At 33.6% G+C, this 27315-nt stretch overlaps 1 protein-coding gene across 2 annotated transcripts; it reads left to right on the top strand.

Moving 5' to 3' along the window:
- Positions 1-920: 920 nt before the first annotated feature.
- Positions 921-27315, top strand: LOC127842990 (uncharacterized). Of its 2 annotated transcripts, none has more exons than XM_052372803.1 (26): positions 921-1018; positions 9867-10041; positions 11087-11242; positions 12007-12142; positions 12363-12484; positions 12860-13042; positions 13474-13659; positions 14678-14932; positions 15426-15626; positions 16108-16320; positions 16884-17071; positions 17607-17865; positions 18385-18543; positions 18836-18997; positions 19348-19564; positions 19736-19905; positions 20186-20359; positions 20509-20739; positions 21007-21177; positions 21483-21686; positions 21948-22208; positions 22622-22804; positions 23463-23618; positions 23787-23825; positions 24330-24399; positions 26204-27315. In XM_052372803.1, the coding sequence occupies exons 1-26, from the start codon at positions 956-958 to the stop codon at positions 26310-26312; spliced, it is 4443 nt and encodes a 1480-aa protein (XP_052228763.1). In that variant the 5' UTR covers positions 921-955; the 3' UTR covers positions 26313-27315. The 2 variants fall into 2 exon arrangements, with proteins under 2 accessions (XP_052228763.1, XP_052228764.1); XM_052372804.1 differs by lacking the exon at positions 921-1018 and adding an exon at positions 3584-3778.

The raw sequence follows: 27315 nt of genomic DNA, 5'->3' as shown, positions 1-27315 counted from the left end.
TTGACAAAATTGAAAAAAGTTGTTTCAGATTCGCAAATTTTCGTTTTAGTTATGATATTTGTGAGGAAACACTCTTACTGAACATTTAACATAGTCCAATATAGCCATTATATGTATCTTTTGACGATTTATAAACCTAAAAATTATAAAGCGTTGCAACGCGAAACGATTGAATAATTTGGAGAGTTCTGTTGTTGTCGTTTAAATTTACGAAACTACGAAGATTGCTAATATAAGTTATAAAATACTTTAATTGTGAATACCCGGCGGAATAGCCGAGAGGGCTAATGCGTTTTTACTTCAGACTAATTCCAGGACTCCAGGGGTCACTGGTTTGAGCCCTGGTACCGGCTACTTTTTTTTCCTTTTTTAATTTTTATTCTTGTTTTTTACTGGAGCTTTTTAGATCCAATGTTAACATTTATCAATATAAAGCATTTAATAACAAACTTCAAAATATGCCAAAATCTATGATAAAGCCCCTTTAAATACAAATGATTTCTCTTTTAAAATTCTAAGTGCTTTTTTATCTCATATCTACTGAAGTGCTGATCGTTTAATTGTTTTGAACTTGAATGTTATCACTGCTTTTTCGAGTTAGGCCACCGATCAATCGACCGAAATATGAAATAATTTGCAACAAGTGCTTCCTTATTGAAATGTCACTGATAACAAATGCTGAGCCGTCGGAAAATAATATTTTCCCAATATCTGGTTTATTGGGTAATGCAAATCTTATCGAATTCACACTTCCTTGTCTTACTGGTAATCATAAAAATTTAGTATTTTATTATCATGTTTCAGCATGCTTCTGATAATCAGGAAGAACATGGAATTATTTGAAAATGTAGCGGGCGTGGTTGCGAATGTATTGCACATCCCCCTAAATACGCCCACGATTTTGTTTCAGCGTTTTTGGCCTTTGTAATCACTATTGTTTTAGCCACGTTGGAACATGCTGCTCACTACATTGGCGTACGTTTTTCTATGTGAGGCTACACTTGATATAGTTGTTCAGGTGAGGGAAATGTAATTGTCTTAATTTTTCATTATATACAATTAAGGTATATTATTATTATGTTTTGTTTTGAAGTAAATATGTTTTGTTGTTGGGAACCCGTATGTTTATTTCGATATTCTTAAACTCAATCAACTGCCAAATGGAATTGGAATGATGTGCGAATGCAATTTAAATCTCAATATTGGACAGGATTAGTGTTCGTTATATGTGACATATGCTGGGAAAATCAGTCTTGTGTTCAAAAAATCACATTTTGACTTTTTGGCAATTTCGGATTCTCTCAACATTGTAGTTCACAAAAATGGTATAGATTTTTTTATTTATCACATTCAAATCTAATTTTATGACCTTCCAAAGTGACCAACCCTACATTTTACCGTCACTAAAAGTTATCATTTAATTACAAAAACAACGAAAACATTAAAAAAACAAGCACATTGTTTTATTAAAACAATAATCTTTCCTTTGGTCAAATACATAATTATAGTACAATAAACTGACAACAGCATTATGGACATTTAAAATGTTCCATTTGTGTTGCTATGGTAACCGATCTACATGTTAATAATCACCATAGCACACAATCACACCTTTTATAAATATATGAATTGTATTTACAATCGAGTGTTTGTTTAAAGGCAAACACAACATTAATGTTACTGTTTTGTAACTAGTTAAACAATAACCATCAATAATTTTTGCGTTCCATGAACAATTTCCTTTTTTATTCAGTTACATGTGAATTTAAATATAATGTAACCGCAAACACAACAGAATGGAAAAAAACAGCATTGAACAGTGTTGGTTAAAAGTACACTTGGATACTTAATGTTTCAGTTAATGAAATAATCAATATTTATCATTATTTCTGATATAGAAAAATAGACAAAATAAACAATAACTTAAACATAAAAATTGTTTGTTTTTGTTACTATGGAAACAATGTAGCAAACAAACAAAAATATAGGATTTTCATTGTAAAACATAAATAAATACAATATTCACACTGATTTTCGGAAAGGCAATATGTGTCCATAAGGTGAAAACAATTGCATGGTAACATAGAAAAAATGATTTTCGTTTTGTAAATATGAGATATAAAAAACTTGAAAACAAGCTTATGCAATTAGAACAACAAACGTTTGTATTGAACATTTCAAAACCTGTATCAACTTACACATTTAGCACTCGTATACATGTTTTAGCTTTCCTAGGAATAGAGGATTTGTTGCACTGTTTGGGGGGAAATAAATCACCCAATACCTTGGCCAAAATAAACACTGATACATAATGTATGTAATTGTTGAGGCATGATCAGAGAAGATCAGATGCGCATCTTAATGCATCTTCTTTTTTGGGGGGGCACAGTCTGTATTTTGTCGCTCACCAGTAGTGCGTTTCGGACATGTCAAGTTTTTGGTTCATCTGTGCGACAGAATTCACGAATGTTTTCAAATAAATACCACTGTCAGATGGTCCAGATCAAGCCTTTTCGCAAACATTTCTTATGGCAGGTTGTCACAGCTCACATTAGCATTCACTTACGAGACCTTCCTGAGAGTGATTCTTACTACTGGTGAGTCCCTAAATTCCCTGCACTCCACAACACCGGGATGATCCGCTGACACAGGGAATTAATGAAATTTGGAGACATTCTTTATGGGGTGAAACAATATCGAAAGGTATTCCTTCCTGTTTTAGAAAACAACAGGATTGGAAGTGTCACAAACAAGCTGGGGGATGTTGTGGCCCGTCCTTTACGATAACCCCACAGGCGCAGAGACATCAGACAACATTTTTGCATTGAAGTTTCCGTATCAAGATTACCATTTAATTAAGAAACAATTGCAAAATATAGTTTTCCTATTATCAAATTATTATTTTGTTGTTGTTGTTGTAATAGAAAACTACAAAGTTTGAAGGATGATTTTGCATGGGATTTTGTTTGCCATATCAATAATTTCATACCAATAAAACAGCTGAAACTTCTAAAATAAATATTTATTTTCCTGTTTCAAGACATAAAGTACCTACACACTATTTTTAATTGATTCATGTTTTATTATTTTTATATTTTATTACATAGCAGAACTATACAACTGGATAGACCTATGGAAATGCAAACAAGGTTTATCAAGAAGGATCATGCCGGTCACATACACCATACTGTGATAAGGAATTTACCTCCACTTTGACTTCCAGATGCCAAAGTGCCAATCTGGTGTAAACTTTGTATGTTTTAGTAACATAAAGCTTAGTGTGATGATTCTGTGTAAACCTGAAATGTTAAAAAATATTTTTTGTTAAAGGTCAGGCTACAATTTAGAATATGTATTTTGTAGTAATTGACTGACTTACAAATGGTTTGACTCATTTCAATATATTATTTTAAGAGATTTTTCCTTATGGGATTGATACCAGAGTAAAAAAAAATTACATTTTCACTGCATATCAACACAATTTACCATTTTGCAATTGCATTACTGCAAACAAATATTTTTTACAACAGGTTTAGCTTAATTAATTTCTCAACATTAAAAAAGCTATCAGAAACACAATAACTAAGGGCTTGTTATTACCTTCAAGAACTCTCCACAGAAGGTACCAGATGACTATGTTGTTTTTATTTTGGCCGCAACTGTTGTCACACTGAAAGTGAGCATGCTGTTCGCCAAGACTGTTTGTGTTGAGGTAGTGGTGAACCTGGCTGACCACAGCATTTGCACCTTTACCATGTGACTGGCCTTCGTCTGCGAGGTAAAACACCTGCCTTCCTGTGCAACAGAAGACTAATAAATATACCGTAATATCTTACTAGAGATACCCAAATAGTTCTCTTTTTTTCCAATTAATTAATAGGTGGTTTGAAACATTTAGATAATGCATGGTAATTGTCTTATCATAAAATATTGATATTAGACGAGAATGATATCCTCCAGACCGCACACGCACACAAACACGCACACACACACACAATAAAAAGTAAATAATCAATGGGTAGTTGATTACATTAAAAGACTGATTCAGTTTGTGGATAGCAATGACATTAAATTAATTCAAATACCAGATCCTTCACAGCTGATTCCATTCACCTCACACTTCCTCGGGGTCTTAAAAAATAACTCCCCAACCTGTAGAATATCAAATTATTGTTTATTTATCTACATAACACTTTTTTATAATAATAATTATTAATTAAATTTGCGCTTAAACATTTCTAAAAAGTCAACCTTAAATTTGTTTTGTTTACCAGCTTCTGCCAAATCAAGTTCAGACTTATCTGATGTTTTTTTTGACAGCTTCTACATCAATATCAATATAAGACTCATCATGGTTTGACTCAAGGTCACTTTCATAATCACCTAACACGTCAAACAAATCTTGAGTAGCGGGGTGAGCAGTTTCAAAATAAAGTTAATTTACATTCGATAAATCATTTAAATTTAAAAACGAAGTGTCCTGGTCTTGTGAAATTCCATATGGAATAGTGTTGGTGTTAATAAATTGAGACATGATATTTTAAAGTCAAATTTAAATCTACCACCATTTCACGTAAGCAATTCAGTTGCTATCGTACAGTTTACTTCCGGGTCAAACATGCGAGTCGCGAAAATTAATCACAAAGCCAAAATACACATGAGATATATCGATTGAAGACATCCAACAGTACACGATGTCACTTTGATTTACAGCGTTTAATAGCCATTGAAAATGAACACTATGAGGCAGGTTGCGCTACCTGTGATCTGCTCAAACGAAACTGTGTCATTCAAGGGGAATACTTTGAAATAAATAAACGGATTACAAACCACCAATTGTGCCAGTGTTTAAAGGACATATTCATGCTATATTGTGGAATTTTTCAAAGCATGACATAAATTATGAGCCGAGAAATTGTATAAAAAAGACAAAATATCCAGCGCATTTTCGTACAAGAGTTTTATCTCGCGATTTCCCGACATAAACGTCAGCGTACACAAGACTGATTTTCGCTGATGACGTCATATTATGTTGACCTGTACGAAATAATGGGGCGGATTCCGGGCGTAATCGGGGCGGAATTGGCACGTAATGTTGGAATTAAGCCCGTACAACTAGCGGAATGAGTTTTACGCACGGAACTAAAATTATTTCTGGGCGTAATTCAACTGTTTTTTTAAGGGCGTAAAACAAATGCGGGCGTATTTTTATACTTAGAAATCATATGATGGAGATTTGTGGACGGAATTTTGCACTTTGCTTCTTTCGCGGGGCAGAATTTCATACTTATAAAATATTTGTGAAGCCACAAGACGGAATTCTGAACTTAGTAGTTTTTACAGAGCGTGATATTGGAATTTCTATGAAGCTGAACAATAACTTATTTAATTTAATTTAAATGATTCAAGTACAGAACAAAATATTACCATTAACTGGTTACTTAATAAACGTTTTTAAATAAAAATATTTAATTTATTTATACATTTGTTCAATCAATGAACATTCATTATAGATACAACTGTTTCAGTCACAGTATAATTCATTCAGCATAAAGCTTTGATCTAAAATAAAATTTATGATGTTCATGTTCTGATTCTAAAACATATTTGGGAGTATTTTTATACTTAATTTGTGAGAAGCTGAAATGGAGACAGACTTGTGAACCTGTGACTTGTGATTATGAATTATACTCTTAGATTGTGCATTTATTGGCAACTTGCTGGTAAAAAAAATAAAATTTAGGAGATAACAATATCACATTAAAAATTTAAATATGTTTTATCTATTGCGGACTTTTACAGATTGCACTTATAATTTTAAGTCTGATGGATGACCATGCATTACAAATGTATTTGCACTTATGTTTTTAATTCACTCCTTTAATTATTCTTATTTTTTGCAAATGTTGCTCCTTTTCAATAATTGTTTCATAATTACAATAATGACTGTAAAGTTTAATAAAGAACAAGACTTTGTTGTTTTTATCATTTTAAGGTTTCCTTAACCAAAACACACAACAGTCTAGTTAAATATTATTTGTTTACAACATCAATATGAATGAAGTTTCTCTGCATGTTAAACTATAATAGAAAGTTATAGTAGTTAAGATTTCCCCAGTCTGAAACCACCATAAAAATTTCCATAAATATACCAATGTTAACTTAATCTCAGATAAACACTGACAACCAGCTGACTTGTGGCATTTTGCTGCCCCGATACCACTCAGAGCCCTGAGGCGCATCTGTACATGTTTATACAATGTATACCATCTGGCTAATCAGGCTTCACCGGATTGGTTATTTCACAGGAAGTTGCTGTTCGTTTTAATTGAAAACAAGAGCGGTTAAGCAAATAACTGACTCTGAACTAAATTGTCAGTATAATGCTCAAGCAAAATGAGGACTAAACTGTACTGAAAAAAATGTATTGCATAGAGTATTGTATAAAAAACAATTTGTATTTAATACAATCTGGAAATGCACAATAAGTTTGTTGCAAATGAGGTTCAAAGTCACTGTAACTGTGATTTGGTCTCACAACATTCCTGTGTGTTTGGAATACTGAAGAACAGCATAAAGGTTTGTATTTTTATTTCTGCATTCCTCTTTTATTTAGATTATTGACTGATGTAATTGTAATTGTATTTGTGTACTGTCCCAGTGGGAAATGTAAACGGATGATGAAAAGTAAATGGGCATTTGAAGGTAATGAAGAAAAATCAACACAATTTTAAACTAAAATGAAAATACACAAATTTCTTCAAAATATAATTATAGTAAGTACTTAAATTAACATTTCATTTCCATATGTCATAGGATTGGGGAGAAAGGTTGCTGGGCATAACATTTCCCATCTCGGACCTCGAAAGCCGCATCACAAATTGAGGAATTCGTTTGCAAGAAAGCATTGTTGAAAAAAACATCTTGTGAAAAGAATTAAAATGAACTTTTTTATATTTGCTGTGTGTGCCGCGCCCGGATGATGAGCACAAAGCGGTCCTTGACAAAGGAAAGCTGGATTTGTTGATAGGTAAAACACAATTTTACTACACAAGTTATTGTATTAATAGTTTGAAAAGGTAACGTTTAAAATAAAGATTAATTCGAATTATACGATTAGTGCTACTGGGCTAAGCCTAATAACAGAGGGTCTCAGTACCTTGTCGCCCCAAGATCCAAAACCTGCCCCCTTTGACACCCAACATGCCCTTAATTGGATCTGACCACATCATTTTACAGGAAATTCACTGAATTTTTAATAAACTAATTTTATTCTAACAGTGAAACTAGTTTTATCAATTAAAGAAATATTTTTAAAAATGAAAATGCATGTAATATTAAATATATGCATAGATAGCACATGTTATTTGAAATATTCCACAGGGATAATATCCAAGCACGTTTAAAAGTGCACTATTGCTAAATATGGACATTGCCTTTTTCAAATCCTAGCTGGGGCCCTGGATTAGATAAAAAGATCGAAAAAGCGATTAATTCTACATAAGTTATTAACAGTATTTGCAATTGGTGAACAGTAGTTGTACTAAATATAAACTTGCATTTCAGATTATGCCATAGGATGGGGGAGAATCGCTGACCTGAACAATGCTGTGATAGAGAGGAATTCCTACTCAAGAAAGCAGTTTAAGAAACGCCTTGTGAAAGAGTGAACTTTTTTATTTAGGCCGTGTATGAGAACAGTTTGTTTTTAAAAAAAGTGCATGTCTATCAAATTATTTTTATTATTTTTAGTAAATATTATGAATATTGTTGTTGTATGTCTTTAAAAGCTACGTTGTATCTTAAAAGTATCATCGAAATGCGGAACGAAATGCGTACCATTTCCGCATAAGTTCCGCATTTTGTGTGACTGCGGAAAAAATGCGGGGATTTTCGTCATTTGTTCCGCATTTGCAGAAGTATCAAGTACAAAATGGCGATCCATCTTTTTAAGATGTATTATCTTATCTTCAAATAAATATAAAGATGTTAAATATATCTTGTAATAATTTTGTTTAGTTTTTAGCTGTTCTTATATGGGTATATTGACCATATGCACGTAATCCGATTCCACCCGATATCTAAATTACGCCCGTAATCTAAGTTACGCCCATAATTTTAAAATTCCGCCTGTAATCTGAATTCCGCCCGTAAACTGCTTTCCGCCCGTAATTTAAAATTCCGTCCCACCTCATTTTCATATTTCGACCCTGTTTTCCACCCGGATTACGCCCGGAATCCGCCCTAAATCCGCCCCTCTTCTTAAAATCATGTAAAAAAATACGCCCGGAAATATTTTTTACGCCCGGAATTTAGTGTCCGATTCCGGGCGGAACATTTCGTACAGGGATCTCTACTTATTATGATACACGAAGTCTGATATCATCATCTTACCTTAGCTACTTTTCACATTGTAATTTAATCCGAAGTTGATCAACTCAGGGTGTTAAGTTAGATTTTATTGTTCAATATGTTCATCTGTTAAGTGTTACGAATTAAAATCAAATTTTGTGTTGTATCGTTTTTTCCAAATTGTAGTGAGCAAAAATCTAAATAAATGTTCGGTAATTAATTAAGACAGACATTCGTAGCGAAATAAACGATCGATTACAAAAATAATAATTAGTATACTGCTGCTGCTGCTTTTATTCTTGATGCCATTGGTTTGACACTAATGCTAGTAATGCTACTGCTACTGACAATACAACTGCTGCATTATCTTATACGGCAACTTATACTACATCCTCTTATGTTGTTGCTAATTCTACCATTTTTGCGTCTACGACTACTAATACTGTTCCTGCTGATTTTGTTAAGCTTACTTATAGTCATAATGATAATATATAATATTGGCGGGGATGATGGTGGAGATGATAACGATGGTATATGTACTTAAATATAAGATTTAAGTGTATAAAGGAATCAGTGCAAGACTATAAATATCAGAACTTGCATGCTTATATCAACATATTTATTTACTTCGTAATATAACATTTATTAACGTCAATGAATTAAAAATTGTAGTTAGTTAACATGGTATTTTGTTATTATATAATAGAGTTTCTTCAATAATTCGTTAAATTTGCTTGATATATTACAAGTGTTGCTATAAGTAGATACAATCTAAGACAAAACTAAGACAAAAAGAAACATTCAAACACACAGACACATACTTAAGTACATGTTATGATAGACAATGACGTTTTGACTTTAGTAAGATATATATTTATTTCCGTAAGATATATACATTTAATACGTCATAGACAAATAAAAACATCATTTTATTAAACACTTCATTGTTTGTATTGGTCTTCAAATAGTTTAAGAAATGCCCAGTTAAGAAGTTCATTTTTTTTGCAACTGCTTAAATTTTCCATGGTAAGTAAAGATTATTATGTATTCTTTTTATTGAACCTATTAAACCGTTTATCTTGCATACATCTATACACTTGTGTATGTTTGTGATAAGAATATTAAAATCAGTAATATGAAAGCTTGTACTTACAAGTTACATTATTTGACAGGTACTTTCAGTATATTTTTTTGCACTTTTTGAGACCCTCAAGTTCAATGAAATGATTGACTATGCACTTTGTATAATTGCAATCCCAATATAATTGTTATATACATGTAGTTTCATCATATTTATTAAAGAAGATTATACATTGGCATTAACAATAATCATTTTATATAACAAAGAGATCTGTGCTCAAAGATTATTCGAACAATCATTGTCTGGAACCACGGAGTGTATGAATCGCTCGAAAGGATTTTATTATGAACCAAATGTATGCATGGCATCAGTCCCTACAACATGTATGTAACACTTTTAAAGGACCCATAATAAAAGGACGTGCTGTTTTCAGGCATGCGACAGTGCTACATTACCAAAAACACCTGTCGAGTGTTATTATGACAACAACAATACTATTGTCACCATAGGAACCGGTCATGTGCCAAACATGACGGAATGTTTTGTAGAGAAGAGACATGTTCTTCAGCTCTATGTCTGCATCAACAGCGTGTGGGAACTCAACGAAGGTCTACAATAAATGTTCATTTATAAATCGTTGTAATGACCTCACATTATACTTCGTTATACTTGTACTATTGTTCAATAATTCATTGTTTTGCAAATTAACAACGCTTTGGTGTTGAGATGCGTAATCATTTAAAGGCTGACACCAGAATTGATAAAAAGCCACGCACAAGAACGCCAAACAGTTTAGAGCTGAACAATGAACACTATGTGACCATTATTTTCACTGAAACATCATCTAACACAAATCGTTTTCATTAAAAAAACTTAAATACATGTAAAAGTAACAGTTCACTATGTTCGTTTAAAGGCTCTATAAAGGTGACAAATCCAATTATTATGTATATCAACTGGTCTGATTTTTACCGGATTTCAGCTACTCTTGCATAAAACTGCTAAAAAAACAGCTTAGGTACTACGTTGTCAAGAATTATGGAAGATAAAACCGTTTCATAATTGGAAGAAATGTTTACATTTTTGCAACTAACGTGATGTGTAGCCTCAGAGCAGTGACATATGCTTAAAATAGCCGAAAGAAAATTCAATTTTAATTCTATTTTAAACAACTTTTAACCAGCAGAAAGTAACTTATTAGATCACTACAAACGTTTTAACCATTTAGAAGAGACCTACTTTGTGGGTGATACCGGAAAACGTAAAAAATCATTGTTATATTTTTGGTGACCTGAGTCACTTTCACTTTCCTTTTTCCGAGTAAACAGCGATGTAAATAAACTGATTGTTTGTAAACACAATTGACTTGGAGGACACTTTATTTTGAGCCCAAAACAAGTTGTTTTGCTTATTTTTATTGTAATGTCCAATAGCATATATATATTGTTTTTTGATAACCTTTATAAATAAAATACGAAAAAAATTGTTACTTCATCTTCACCTTTATAGAGCCTTTAAGTTTCGATGCTTTTTAGTAGAAAGATTAACATGTCTTGTGTTGTTTTATTGACAGTGTTTTAAAATTGATTATGAATACGTTTCGAAGTGCTAATTATTGTGAAGATTGAATTTAAAGTTTGATTTCTTTTGCAGACAAAAGTATCGATTTAACTGATCATGCTTTAACAAGGACGAAAAGATGGGGTTTTCGAATACGGATTCGTTTATCAAGGCTGATAACTTTTGTTGGCAATGCAATTCCAAATACTTTACAGTGTATCGGGAACCTTCCGAAATGTCTTTTTGGAGGTACAACTAAATTTTGATTAATAGTTAATGTTTGGTTTACAAATCAAGTATAGAAAAGCGAAAAATATACTATCCATATTAGGTGCCCGGATACAAATAATGTATGTGTTGGTCTGTTTTGTCTTAGCATCCGACAAAGTATTAATTCAAACCGCCTTCTCTATCCATCCTTCTGTTTGTATAAAACATTTTTACAGAGTATACGCTTTCTTACATGTAAATAATTATTTCAACTGCCACACTCTAGATTCATAGATTTGAGATCATGACTGGGGATCAGATAAATGAACCATTAATACCAATGTTTGTATGACCGTGTCTATATCCTCATCTCTATGATGTCGTGAGTATACTCTGACCAAGTGCGGCACAAAATATAACACACACACAATGGCTATATTTATTATGTAAAACAAGCAACAACTGAAATCACACTCATAGATGGACATTAACAAGTCATTTTGAAAGAACAAGACATACTTTTATATGAACTCTTAACGATATAATATGCGTTTACAAATTACTTACCTGAATAGAAAGGACATAATATGAAACAATAACGAAGGCACGGCGAGTTGTATTTTATGCCAAAGCCTCGCTTCCACTGCCGAATGAGCAATATAAAAGTGGACGAGGTAATCCGATATGTCAAGTGATTGTCGATACTGTTACTGCGCACACACATTCTTAAACATACACAGAACAGACACATAATGCTTGTCCCTGCGTTAATAGTTATGTTTTAATTTGAATGTTTTTTTAAGGGCGGCCTAGTGATACAACGCCGCCAAGACTGGTATGCCCCTTTGATGAGCACGTCATCGCGGACCCTATAATGCTATATGCTAGACTGTGGTGGTTGGAGCCTGTTGCCCAAGACGATACGGATGGCATAATTCAGTAATTATTCGTTGATTTGATTTGCCGTTATCATGAAATAAAATTATTCATGAATTGACATGTTGACATTTCAGAGCATATTTCGTCGTTATCTTGTCATACATTTGATCCGAACTTGATAGATTTAAGCCCGCGTGTCCCAATTCAAAGTTTGTATGAGACAATTCTAAATATGAAATTCATTAAAAAATATGGTAATATGTTCTTTATTTGTGTTCAGGCCCTATCGAGTAGGTAACCCGCCAGGCAAATCTTTCCCAAACGGCACTACATGGATACAGTACATCGCGCAGGACAGGTCTAACAACAGGGCATCTTGCCAGTTTCGCATTAATGTCGAAGGTTAGAGTTTGCATTCGGCATTTCTTTGTTGCATTATTTCTGTGTTTTTTGTTTGTTTTTTATTTGTTATATTTCTTTTTTTTTACAAAATTACTTAGTTATAAATATTATATAAATGACCGACTAGTATCACAGTGAAATACAGAGTAAATAAACAAGGGCAAAAAAGGACCAGTGCTCCTTCTTTTCAAATAAATTACAAAAATGCTTATACCTATTCTCAACGCGATCAATATTTTTATCTGAAATAGGTATTAACATGTAAATTACTGAAACGCACATTCTACAATGTTTATTTGTATATATGTTGATGTACATACATATACGTTTGTATATGTACAAAATGTTGATTGTTAATTCTGTGTCCTGTTTCAGTTATAACCTGTTCGCAACCACCGAAGATAGAAAATGGCTTCTATCTGTGTGCACCTAGCATTTATTACATGCTTGGAACCACGTGTTCACACGGCTGTTACGAGGGATTCGAATTGGTTGGTGAACGATATATAACATGCCGAAATACATCAAACTGGTCTGCATCGCCACCCAGATGTCAACGTATAGCAATTTTTTTATACATTATATTCTCAGTAGGTAAACACAGTTCATTGAACATACGTTGGGCTTTAAAAAATGCAAAATAGGGAACCCACTTATGGGTAAAAAAATTGAAATATACAATACGATGTCTCATCATTCATCATATGTTAACCGTGTGTGGCTGGATAAATACACGTTTTTATCTTAGGTGATTTATCAATAACAGTCACCACTACTTATTTTTTGAACCGATACGCATATCCGGTACAATATAATTCACATAACCTACTTTTGTCTACAATATAATAATATTTTAACGTTGATAATATGTAAGTAAATGCCGCAAATTTCATAAGTTAAATTGCCATATTATGTGTTACAATAAACACGAGATAATATGTTCCAGAGGTGTTTTTTTTTTCGTTTTATTAACTTGTTATGATTTTCAGCCGTTACCTGTAAGACATTGTCCGCCATCAATCATGCGCGTTTAAATTGCACCGACGGCGACAACTTCGGAAGTATTTGCAGCTACACGTGTGACAAGGGGTACGATATGGCCCCTGCCTCCAGTAGAACCCTTGTCTGCAATAGATACGGCTTATGGAGCGGACAAGGGAAACAAGAATGTATAGGTATACGTTTAGTTTTAAATAAAGCAATAATGAAGCCAAGAGAAATCATCAGGATAATCTTAATTGGAGACGGATTGCTCTTTATTTACTTACATATGTACTGCTGTGATTTTTGATTATTGATATTCGATTGTTCTCAATTTACGGACAATATACCATTGTATGTGCATGTGAATGTTAATCATGGTTATCACTCGACAAGTTGATATTCACCTGCACCAAGAAGAGAATGAAATTCCCCTTATTTTAAATATTGACTCATTATGTATTTCTTAATTCAATGCAATATATATATACATCACAATATAATGTAAATAAACATTAACCCATTGACTTTTCAATTCAAGTTCAAAAGCAAAAGGGCAAAAATATAAATAATAGATTCTAGAATCTTAATTGGCTAACAGTTAAATTACCCAATTCTTACCAGATAATATTAATGCATCTTTCAAACACTGATGAAATTAAACAAAATACAAATATCCAAAATGGCTAGTGCTTATTGAAACGCCTTTGAGGATATTAATATATTTAAGATCGCAGAAATGAATACAAAGTTGTAATAATACCGATGATATTTATAATAGCAACATAAAATGCCGTACAATGTCACAAGTAAAATCACATAAAGTCAAGCGATTATGAAAGCAGAATCTCATACACAAATGTTAAGATTATCAATCACCTAGATAATGTTTGTATTTGTATAAACAACAGTCCTTTTCATACGTTGAAACAGGTCTTTAAAGTTTATCACAAATGCAAATAAATAACATTTATACACGAGTGTTACAATATACTACTAGTCCAGAGGCCTATTTATAATTCATAAAGAAACGTCATCATCAGAGTTAATACACTCAATTCCAAGGATTGTTATTTTTTCTAATGTACACGTACATTATTAGAAAATTATTTGTGGAGTTGTTTATGGGTTGATCTATTAATCTTTGCAAAGACTATGTTCCTTTTTAAATTGAGAAATGTAACAAACCATTGTATTTCCCGTAATTTTCAGATGTAGAACCACCCGTTCTCTTAACCTGTCCACGCACGTTTGTAGTCGGTACTGAACCAGCGGTAAACACGTCAACCGTAGCGTGGACGGAGCCTGCAGCGTTTGATAACAGTCCTTCATCAATTATAATTCAACTTCAATCTGCGATTCAGTCTGGAAGCAAATTAGTTGCTGGGAAGTACCGCATAGAGTATGGGATACGGGATCAAGCCGGTAACAAAGGCATGCCATGCGCGTTTGACGTCATCGTCAAAGGTAATTCACACATTCAAAAATAAGTTGTTCAAAAATTAAATATATAAATTAAATAAAAATTTAACATCTGTTTCAGGTAAATAGCTGAAATACCCGTTGCTAAGCAAGTAAAGTATCAATACGTCTTTGACTTACTTGACTGAAAACAGTGAAAGTTCCAATCAGGGAAATACATTTTTGTTTGTTAAAAATAATAACTGGAACCGTGTTAAGATATTGCAGTTGGATCAATGACACATACATTTTATTATACAGAGATTGTATGTCTAGTTGAAATAAAACAGATATTCAAGAATATTACCAGTGATTCGAGTGCATTGCCTTAAAGTTCATGAAAAATATGTAAACATTGGACTCTACATATTTGTTTCAGTCATATTTTAATTAACTGGTTCGTTTATTCTGGCTACAAAACTTTTAATACAATAACATCGCAATATGCAATGTGTGTGAAGTGTCAGATAGACATTACACGTGTCATTATTCATTGCAGATATACAATGTCACAGTCTTTACTCCACTCCGTACATGAGAATAGACTGTCCCTTTGGTTACCGATCCGGGTTTTACTGCAATATTTCCTGTGACCCTGGCAAGGTTGTGAAGGGAAACGCGTTTGTGGTTTGTGACAAAAGTCCTAAAGGATTGTACGGTTTCTGGAATTGGCAAGACGGACAACAAGCAATCTGCCAAAGTAAGTAACAACACATGGTGAACAAGTACATTTCAAGCAATGACTGAAATGTGAGCAAAACCTTTTATTTCATCAGCAGTATTTATAATATTAGCATATACTTTAATCATGATATCGGAAACAGCAAACATATCCGACATTTTTCAATGATATAAGTAGTCGCTGAGACACATCCCGTATTCTCGTTCAGTTAAAAAAAGTGAGCAATTAAGAAATGTGTTATAGAAAAGTCAAAAAAATCAACATGCGTTTTTAAAAGTGTTCTATTGTAAAAAGTATATATCACATAATAGATTATCTGTCTATCTTCACCTTTGTATATTGATAAACACGTCTTTACTTCTGTTTTGTAAAGTTATAAAGTAGAACGCATATGTACTTGTACTAGTGCATACCTTGAAATCGGTATACCTATTATGCGATGCTAACTCGGAAAGATTTCTAAATAGATGCGATTATATTTCGGAATATACCATCGCAGGTACGCATAGTTGTCACCCTCTTATACCTCCTACAAATGGTGCCGTCGTGTGTGACAACTGGATGGGAGGGGAAATGTGTCAACTCCAGTGTCAAACTGGTAAACAAATGGCCGACGATATGCTTGGAAAACTCCTGGTGTGCCATTCACCAGGTGGTTGGTGGGCTCTGAATGCGGTTCTACCACAACCACATGTATTCCAAGCTTGTACAAGTAAGCATTTGACGTTGTTTTTATCTATTTTTGCACACAACAACTTTGGATAAAAGATACGATTTGAGTGGGATACATATGTTTGAGTAAAAGTGCCAATGACTCGTAGAAAACTGAAGTGGCATCTTTTTTCATATCAAAACGTTCATCTACTATCGGAAATTGTTATTTAGCACTGCTTATGTTCGACAGTAATCTTTTCGACACATCGAACTCATCGTATATGTTTTTAAACCGTTCTGATAGTCAACAGACCCCGCAGTGTGTTATTGCGGATAATCAAACGTGTCAAATATCGCAGTGTTTTATTGCAGTGAAGGTTTAGCTTGAACATTTTATTTTTGATTAATGAAATAATAAACTTCGGTCTGTTGTGCTTCTAGAACGTCAAGAAATTGGATCCTTTCTTTTTAACTATTCAATATTATTAACTGACCCATATTTGTGTTATTGCAGCATACGCATTATCTCAAATATTACTATGATTGATGAAAAAATAAACATAAAAATATTGTTCTTACGTAAATTCTGGACATTGAACAATTTTCTCTTAAATATTTCAGATATAACAAGTGCCCGCTTACTACAGAAACTGGAAGCCACGTACGAATACATGATGTCTCATTACAACGGCTCGTGTAACAACCCAGACACCCGACGACAAATTGCTGAACACTTTATTCTTATTCTTAGGAATACCACTGAATACAAGTTATGTGTCGACGCGGAATGCAACGTAGATAACGTCCAGGTATGTCGTCCTCACTCGTGTTTGTGCGTTTCGTATTTGGGTTAGGACATTACATTTTGCAAAGGTATATGTAAGTTTGTCTATCATGTATAACAGGTCATAAGAAAATCATACTAGCATGCTTGCTTATTGAAACACTTGGGCCTTTTTGTCATGGGAAGACTTTAAAATTGTGGATGGTTTTTGTCTTGGGTACATGGGTAAATAACGAACACAATATATATTTGTTTGTTTTGGTTTTTCTTCTTTCATCAAATTTGTTTCAGTTTAGGAAGCCGAGGAGATGTTTCATTCAACGGGAAAAATAACGTTTCTAAAAGATAATACAATATGGCTGAACTAAAATAATTCAGCTTGATATATTTAGCTACACTAATCTTTCAGTCGATGGTTGTTTGATACAACGTTCTTGAATTTTTTATGTAAAACAATAGTTAACAATGTGTCAAGGCAGAGGCTATTTCGGATCATAAAATTACTTTTCAAAAGCATACATATTATGCCTTTATAAGACTACTTTCTATATATATTACAGATAGTGTGTGGTCCTAAAGACAGACAAAAACGAGATATTCAGGCTTTTGAAAAAGGAACATTGAATATTTCAGTTACTATACCAGTTAACGATTTTGATGTTGCACAATCTGTAAAGCAGGTAGTATCAGATATTGTGCACAACAAAATGGGGAGTATCCATGCGGAAATGACGTTGCATCTAGTGGCATTTAAAAGTCTTGGGGTTTCCCTTCAATGCCCCGATGGGAATGTAAGAGCTGGAAATACTGCCGATTGTGGTAAGTTAAATAGGAGCCGTTCCGTAATGTATTCTGTATTGTTCACACAGCGTTGATGTTATGAAAATCCAAAGTCTGCGTCATTTTGTGACTGCTTATCATATATGTTGTTGTCATAGCCATGTAATAAAAAGATGCATAGTAGTATTTAACACACCATTCTTTTAGGAAAATAAGATTATAATTTATAGTTTGGTAACGTATACAGGTCTATTATATTTATATGCATTAATGTATATCATGATGTTTATAAAATTTATGCATTTGACATGTATGCAAAGTATTTGTAAAAGGAACGCCTTTGAATGGAACGCTTGTCTGACTTTACACTAAACATTTAAATGCCATTAGTCATACGTCGTTAAGGTTGTTTAATCTAATGTACTGTAGATACTTCTATAGATTAGTAATCTTCAAATGTCGCGAATAACATGTGTCAAACATGTTTTAAGGATAAGCAAATGCCACTATAAAAAACGCTTTAAAATTTAGTTTCTCAACTATTCATATCGTTCATAGTTATGTGCCCAGAAGGCACCTTCTATAGCGCAGAAAACACCTGCAATAACTGCCCGAAAGGATCATTTCAAGATCAGAAAGGACAATCGGCATGCACCCGTTGTCCTTTTGGTGCAACGACACGTTATGTTGGTTCTTCTTCTAGCCATGATTGTGAAGGTATTTTAACGTTATTGTATCATACGTATGTAAGGGCTTAGCTTTTCCAATGTGTTTGTATAATATAGTTTAATATGACATATGTTATGTAGTCGCTTTCGCAACATACATGGAAACCTGTTTAAATTGCTGCAAACAATGAACGAACAATTTCACATTGTTTGATATTGATTAAGTCAGTCACACTGAATTGGTTAATTTTTCATACCCTTTGAAATGTTCCCTTAAGCAGAATTACGAAATCATATATACTTTCATACACTCATCTTTATACTGATTCGCATCTTTGAAGACGCGTGTCCACCAGGCAGTTATTCTTCTGATGGGCTGCAACCATGTACACCGTGTGAGATTGGCTCATTTCAGTCATCTTACGGACAAAACAACTGTGATGCCTGCAAACACAGTAAATCAACTGTCAGCTATGGTAGTCAGTCTAGACTTGACTGTCAAGGTGAATTTGTTTGGTCACATAAAACTGGCAAAGAGTACAGAAACAATGGCATTTCAAGGACAAATAATGTCTGAAATAATGTTTATACTTAAATTCCTTTCTTAATTCATTCATTAATCCATCTATTGATTGATTGATTAATTAATTCATTCATTCAGTGATGTAAGCATTGATTTATTGAGTCATTGATTCATTTATTTATAGATTACATTAAATATTATATTAAATATTTATTTATTGTATGGCTGTGTATGATAGTTATTAATTTAGTACGCACAAGCGTATTTCAACCTACACTTATTCGTGTGTTAGAATGATAATTTGATTTCAAAGCGTGAATTTGATTTCAGAGTTTGATATTGTATTCCCAATGAGTGCACGTGGTTCAATAGCCTCGGCGACATTGCCTCTCGCGGAAGTAAGACTGATCTCTTCGTTTTCATTGACGATGTGGATCAAATGGGAAAGAGTTTCACGTAACGCAACGATGACGATTTCCTTCCTCGACGAAAGTGAAAAAGCAGTTTGGACAATCGAAAATCTGAAAACAATTTCGAGCAAACAAAGGTTATATATTCAACTTAAAGTACAAAATTGTCCTTAATGATACTTCCAGGAATATAATCATGCAAATATCACTTTCACGATTTCGGCTATTACACCTTGTTGATACTTTCATCAGAATACTCGGCATATATATTTCATTTATGCTATTACTCCTTTTTAAAACTTTTTCAGAAAACTTGGTAGCAATAATATGGACCTATTAGACTCAAAATGGCATATGATATTGATCACATACAACAACTGCAATATATCTTACAATATGGATATGATGGCAATCGAAATGCAACATGTGGCAGGAGAATGTATTCCTCTTTATTGGGCAGCCATAAAAATAAAGTCAGGTATGTATCATCGTGATCACCATCATCATTATTTCAAACTGTTGCCGAAATCGGACATTGCCTTACCTGTTTGTTTATTTTGTTGTCAACTTGCACGTTCATGTTCGGTTTTAACAAAGACAATATGGACAGCTTATTTAGTCACCACAAATGGAGATTGAATTAATAAAACCCTATTGAATTTGTATAATGTTACAAGTAATATATAAGTGCTAGCTTCTGACACATATTCCTCGTTATTGTGTAAGCCTTCTAACATAACAACATCTGAATGTTTTAGAAGCAGGCACAATTTTTTCCTTGTCGCAACTGAATGTTTGGAGCTCCCGACAGGTATCACCACAATCAAGGAAATGTTTCTCACGTGAGAGTGGAGGAGATATTCTTGCCTGGAAACAGTTTGAGCGAGCTGATCTAGATGGATCTTTCATCGACTCGCCTTCTGTGTGTGATGGTGAGAATGCTTCGTTTTACTTGTCTATCCATGTCCTCTCCCAAATGGTAGATTGGTTGTCAAGTGAGATGGTTTGTACTTTGATATAATATTTATATCAATACCTCAATATACCACTATAAGTATTATACCAGTACAACCTTCTTCAGATTTTAACAACTGTGTCTCATCACCTTGTCTCAATGGTAATTGTACTGACGAGCTGAACGCCTTCACATGTCATTGCCATGCGGGTTTTACCGGACAACAGTGCGAAGTCGACATTGATGATTGTTCTGCAAACGTCTGTATGAACAATGCTTCTTGCATGGATGAAGTTACGTCTTATTCATGCGCATGTTCTTCGGCATTTACTGGCCGATTCTGTGAGATAGCAATCGGTATGTGTACAAAATAAATTAAAATCATTTTAAGCTTGTATTATCTTTTTGAAAAATATATATCAAACGCACATACGGGAAACACCTCGCATGTGTTTATGAATTTATTATGAAAGCTTATTCTATTAGAGCATGTATATAGATTATTGTTCTAAATTCAAATATAAATTAAACACAAACTGTGTTTTCGCAAAGATTCAATTAATTGATGGCAGTGTTTACAATCCCTGATTTCGGAACAGTATTAAGAACGTAGCATTATTGCAGTCAATGGTCAGTGGAGTGAATGGAGCCAATGGTCAGAATGTTCCGCAACGTGCGGGGAGGGAACACGATTTAGGACGCGACGGTGCAATTCTCCTCAACCAGCAAATGGCGGGGATGAGTGTCGAGGTGCCGTCAATGAAACAACTGGATGCGACAATAGTAAATGCCCTGGTAGGTTTTGGATTGTTGTGCGCTGCTAACTAAACATATGACTGTTGAACTGGAAAATATATGTCGCTTTTCATTAGTGTGATAAGTATATATGCCCGAAATACGTTATACATAATTAATAATGCTTGTTAGGAAATATGTATAGAGAAATCATTACCTATAACGAATATAGTGTTACTCATAAATGTATATGTTGCTTATCAACAACAACAACGAATAAACAAATACAATTGTGTAATTCACTCTTCTGTAGTTTTGGGAAGGTATTCGATAATATAAACAGCAACAATATGTTTGTATTTAAGTATGCCAGCCTCTAGGAGAAATTGAGAACGGTACGATCACATGTGATAACATTTCCGACACAATACGTTGTAATATTTCCTGCAATGAGGATCACGATTTTGACTTTGTACCACTTGAAGAGTACGTATGCGGCCCGGACACGTTTCATATGTGGAACTTTGAGAGTAGGTTTAATCCCCAGCGGCGCCTGCCGAGCTGTGTAGGTATGTATTCCATGTGCGCTATCGAAGAATGTCAATGTTGGTGCTTTAGGATATGTTCTTGCGCTTTGGGTTTCTTTATGTGTACAGTTATATGTGCATGATTCGTACCAATTGTTTTAATGAACCAATGATTGCGATTACAAGTAAGAGTGAAAAGAAAATTTATAGGTTTGTTCCTTTTGATTTGGAATCAATTGGAATCCATATGTATCATTTATACTAAGTGTGGATGCAACATATTTATTATTGAACTATTTTTAGCGGCTCGAGCCCCGGAGGCGTTATCTGCTTCATATGCAGCTCGTTATAAAGATTTGTATTGCTCGACCAATGAAATGACTTCCCTGGCACACATGGGCATTGAGCATAAAATAAAACGCGGTATAAAAAACTTACCATGTGTTCTGGGAAACCTCTGTTCAGTGTCGTATACAATATCTAGCTGTAATATACAAACTCGTCGTAAGAGAGAGGCTTCGTCGATTGGGTTCACCATCAAGACAACGTTGATACTCCAAAAAGGTTAGGGTCGGCTAGCTCAGTTGGCATACATATATACAAACTTCAAGATCACTAGTGTTAATTCCGACTTTCGGTCACATAACTTGCGTGGAGATTTGTCAGTCAATTATGTCCACGTCTATTTCCCTATATGAATGATTCATGTAAAACAGTTCAGGTTTCTGGTAAACTATTTTACCAAACGAAATCTGTGTAGTTTAACTGACCGCCTCGATATGACTAAATAGGAATAAAACGTCTTCGTCGAACTTTTGTATTATTCATAATTACAAAAACACTTCTCTATCGATAAACAACCATTAATTTGACTTAAAACTTAAAGCAATGGCAAATATAAGTACATGCTATATATAGCAATTCTACGTAATGCATGACAAAAATAGAATTCAGTTGGGTATGTTTTTGTGCTTCAGGGGAGGCCAATTCCTCTATGAACACTCTACAGAACACACTTTTGGCAATATATGAATCAGCGATAGAAGGGGTCTTCAATGTGACGGTACTGGATGACGTGTACCAAGTAGACCTGACCGGGATGAGCTTGACTGGAGATGTGCAATGCAGTGGCAACGATGTGGCCAGAAGTTTCTATTGCAGTAAGTTTAAAATGCATCTAAATATTAAAACAATGATATGATGCATGTTGGCGCTTTGTTTCAATATCTGTTTAACGTACATGATATGATTAGTAGACTCGGTAGACTTATTTTAACTAAATTATTTAGGAAACAATGCGGCTCAATGATTATCCGAATAAACTTGGGTGTACCTTAAATGAAAACTTACGACTGCTCTGCATTAATACTGACTAATGATTAAAAAAAGCCATTAAATTGGCTAGCAAATAAAGTTAGCGATAACGTTTTGCATCCTTTAAAATCGGTACATGTATTATTTTGCCAAAACAAGTTATTAAAAGCACTTTGTGGTATATTACAGAAGGTTCAATGTGTAATGCTGAATGTCAGTATGTGCCTTATGTATTGCCTTACGCCTGCTATTTGATCGTTAAGTATTATTAAATTTTAAAATAAATAAATTCTCATAAATTAACTGATATCATCGCTTGTTAGATTGTTTAACGTCCAAGATTCATTTGAACTATGTATAAACCTGATGCATTGAACTATTACGATTGTGTTGCTAGTAATTCATAACGGTCTTATTTACTTAAAAAAACATCTTAAATAGTTTTAGACGTATTAGTATACATTCAAATTCATGGTACTACTTGTGCATTGTCTATTGCAATAGTCCCTTGCGGAAAAGGGGCATACAAAAGCGGTGACCAATGCAGCCATTGCCCGGTTGGTCAATACCAAGACGAAGTTGGTAAAGCCAGTTGTATCTCATGTCCATACGGTTTTACGACGATCGGCGAAGGCTCGACATCTCCATACGACTGCAAAGGTAGCATTAAACACTAAGATGCTCTGAAAGTAAACTGCTGCTTTTCGTTAGTAACTTGTACTGAAGGTACCCTCTAAATTGTTACCTTCGTGATAAAACTTGAAATACACATCTTATTAAAAACACTATTACACGCAATAACATTAAACAATGCTTGTGTATTTGCAGGTGACAAAACCAATAACCGCATACAAGAAGCGGCATCCTGTAAGTATATTATGATAGTTTTAAATAAGAAATTTGAGTCGGAACACCGTCGTATTCTTTATGGCACGCAATTATATCTTCCTATTGTTTACTAATGATCACAAGTTTTGCAAACAAATAAAACCTTTTTATATCATCCAATAAGCTATCCTAAATCGTAACATATGACCGTCAAGCATTTCTGGACTTTCGTACGTACATTATATTCAGCATCTGACGGTCCCATAATAATAACACGATGTTTTCCGATATTACTCGAAACGTATCCTTAATGAAAAAAATCGGATTGACCAACAAGGTGTGTCAGCTGTGTAACAAAAACAGTTGCGTACAAAAAGCTGTTAAAGAACTAAATATTATATTACACTTATTTACAGTACAATTATTTTCATTACAATTGCAATGCCGCAGAATATATTGTAGCGATCTTTTTTCGGCATTCCAGTCTTTAAAAGTGTTCATTTAAACATGTGTATAAATGTTGGTCTCTAATGTTAACTTCAGACCTTGGCATCATCGCTGGTAGCTTGACGGCGACTATCGTAGTATTGGTATCTCTACTTGTATATAGAAGGTATTAAATTGATATTTTTGAATTTGTTTTAATTTTGTTTAAATTTCTATTTGTTATTTTCTATTTAATACAGATACCGTAATTACTCTATATTTTCGGACACTCTAAATTTTCGGACACCTCTATTTTAGCAAAAATAATTATTTTTCGTGACTCTTAATTTTCGGACACACGGGTTTTCGTCCATAATTAATGTCTGTAAGTTTTCGGACAGTATATTTTACAGCGCTATTTTACCAAATTTCGGTCCTGTTTTCGATATCTAATGACACTTCGATCATGGGGTTTACAACCAGATTAACACCACAAAACATGGCAGGTGCCTGCCTGAGGGCAACGGACCATTGGATTTGCGTTATTGGGTAAATAACCTTGTAAACCGGTATTAAACAATGGTTTCACCCGAAAGCATAAGCGTTATGACAATTACCCGGGGTAGTGCCAATTAACAGTTCAACTATCTACCGCAAAGGTACTACCCCTTCTCAGTAAAATAACTGTGACAAATACTAAACGCTTCAAAGTGTTATGCAATATTGCAAGTTTTACGAACAATTTAAGGTGTAAGACAACAACTAGCAGAAATGAACGAACAAATAATTCATAGTTTGCTTTTTTATTGCGTTAATTACATGTTCATACTAGCGAGTATCGGTACATCACATGCTCATCTTTGAACTCGTTGGTCAAAGTACGACCTTGTAGTAACTTTCTGTCAAATAAATTAAGCATTAAAAATTATTTAAAATTCAGTGCAAACATATATAACTGTAATTTATACTACACGGCATGGTATTTTACAAGCGCGTGCTATAAGGTTACAATATACTAAATAATCGTTTCATGTAGGGCTGTACTCTCTAAAAAAATATCATATTTGACTCGAAGGCGTGTTTTACACTTTAAACTATTGATCGGGTTTTATCTTTCGGAGATTATGGTAGGGCATAAATAGATGTTCACGACCGAATCCCTGAAATATGATAAACTTGGAGACTATAGTAAAGCCTTGCACTGAAAATGGTTACGTTCCACTAAGAAACGGCCGAACAAAAAGTTGCAAAAACAGTCGATTTTGATTCGTGTCAAGTTCTTACTTGGATTGAACATGACCTATCTTTTTTATTGCATAAATCGATACCGCTTAGAATGGCTATTAAGAAAAGATATGGTTATGGGGGTCTCTATGTGCAAAATGTTGCATTTATTTTCGCTCAAAGTTGTCGCTTTTACATTGAATTATATAGGGAAACTATTTAGTATATTATGACCTATTACCGGTAGTCGTTGAAACAATTGACGCTATTTTCGGACACTTAAATTTTCGACTCTTAGTTTTCGGACACCCGTATTTTGTGAATATTTGTCGTATTTAAGTTTTCGGACACGAAAAAAATAATTTTAGTGTCCGAAAACATAGAGTTATTACGGTAATGCATTTTAACATGTAAAAAATAGGGTAAGTGTGCATTTATTAACATAAGTAGATCATACGTTTTTAAAACCCTATAGCATATTTCTAGTCTACACGTACTTTGCTTTGCGCTATTAAACTATGCTATTTTAAATTAAAGAAGACTAAAAGAGATAACTAAAGTTGCAAAGTTGATACAAATACGTTTTGCTTAGATAAGATGTTAATAGACGTGTACCTTTTTGTTAGTGTTTTCTTTTACAATCCAAATTGTTTGTGTTTCACTCATATGTGCATTGTATGTATAATACGGACTTAATATAGTTTTGATTGATATGTATACATAGTGCACTGCTTACAATAAAGACATGTCTCTATCTTATTATACAGGTACAGACAATCTATGAACAAAGTGTCATCGATAGCACAACTTCCAGAAAAAGACAACGGACCTTCGAACATGAAGATGATATGGAAATCTGAAACGACCGTCATGTAGATAGTTTAATATGTAATCGAATTTATTAAACATTAAAACAAATACCTGAAATTAAATTGACAGTGCAGTATAAACATACTGACATGATATTGTGAATAATGTACAAATATAATCAGTAATCGGAGCTAAAATCTTATTATTGCGACGCACTAATCGGCTTATGGTTGATTAAATCACGTTGTTTTAATTATCGTACTGATATATATATGCCTACGGATTAATTAATTGATTATTACTAGGTGTAAGCCATGGTGTCAACATATGTACATCGTTGTATTTTGTTCATATTATTTGAAACATTCTCTTTCGTCTCCAGATCATTTAATTATTAAGTCGAATTCTTATACGGATGCGAATCAAATTGTTCGTTTCCAAGTAAATATGAAAATAGTTGTCATTATCCAAGTCTTCAGAGTATACAGGCCAGTGGTAGCGCCATTGTTTTATTGTGCCATTGAGACGTGTGCATTAACTTAGTCAGTTTGGCAAGTTGTTACTTGCCGTAATTAAAAGACCTTAAGCTATTACAAAGTTTCCGTTCTTTGAAGGCAGTTGAAGTTTCACTTTATTTATATTTTTAATCGGTTTTTATTTCAAAATCGTATGGATTAAAAATGCCATACTTACAAGTGTGTTTCTATCATAACATTTTAACATACACGCAAAATAATTTATTATACACGAAACCCTGTCATTTTAGGCTGTTAGTAAATTTGTTTCAAATTTTGTGATACACCATACAGCATGCACTCTAAGTTTCAACATTGTCTTAACTAAATTGGCATGTTCAGTATTCGTTAACTGTTCTATACTGTATAACGTGAAACGTACTCTTGCACGAGTATGTATTGTTACTTATTTGGAAGTCATTTAATAACCAATCTTTAATTGTCTTGTTAATAACATTTCGTTTTGTTGCATAATTATATCCATGATCTTTCTTAAAAAATAAAAACATACTTATTTTGCTTAATAATAAAAGAACATGTATTGACATTATAAA

Source organism: Dreissena polymorpha, chromosome 8 (genome assembly GCF_020536995.1).
Source record: "Dreissena polymorpha isolate Duluth1 chromosome 8, UMN_Dpol_1.0, whole genome shotgun sequence".
Classification (NCBI taxonomy): domain Eukaryota; kingdom Metazoa; phylum Mollusca; class Bivalvia; order Myida; family Dreissenidae; genus Dreissena; species Dreissena polymorpha.
This window is presented reverse-complemented; position numbering and strand designations above follow the sequence as displayed.

What these genes read in the sequence shown, in the direction of transcription:
- LOC127842990 (XM_052372803.1), top strand. Translation starts at nt 956, where the DNA reads ATGCTGCTCACTACATTGGCGTACGTTTTTCTATGTGAGGCTACACTT. An exon ending in ATCGCCACCCAGATGTCAAC is followed by an intron (nt 13,043 to 13,473) that starts GTATAGCAATTT and finishes TATGATTTTCAG; the next exon opens with CCGTTACCTGTAAGACATTG. An exon ending in ACAATTTCGAGCAAACAAAG is followed by an intron (nt 19,565 to 19,735) that starts GTTATATATTCA and finishes AAACTTTTTCAG; the next exon opens with AAAACTTGGTAGCAATAATA.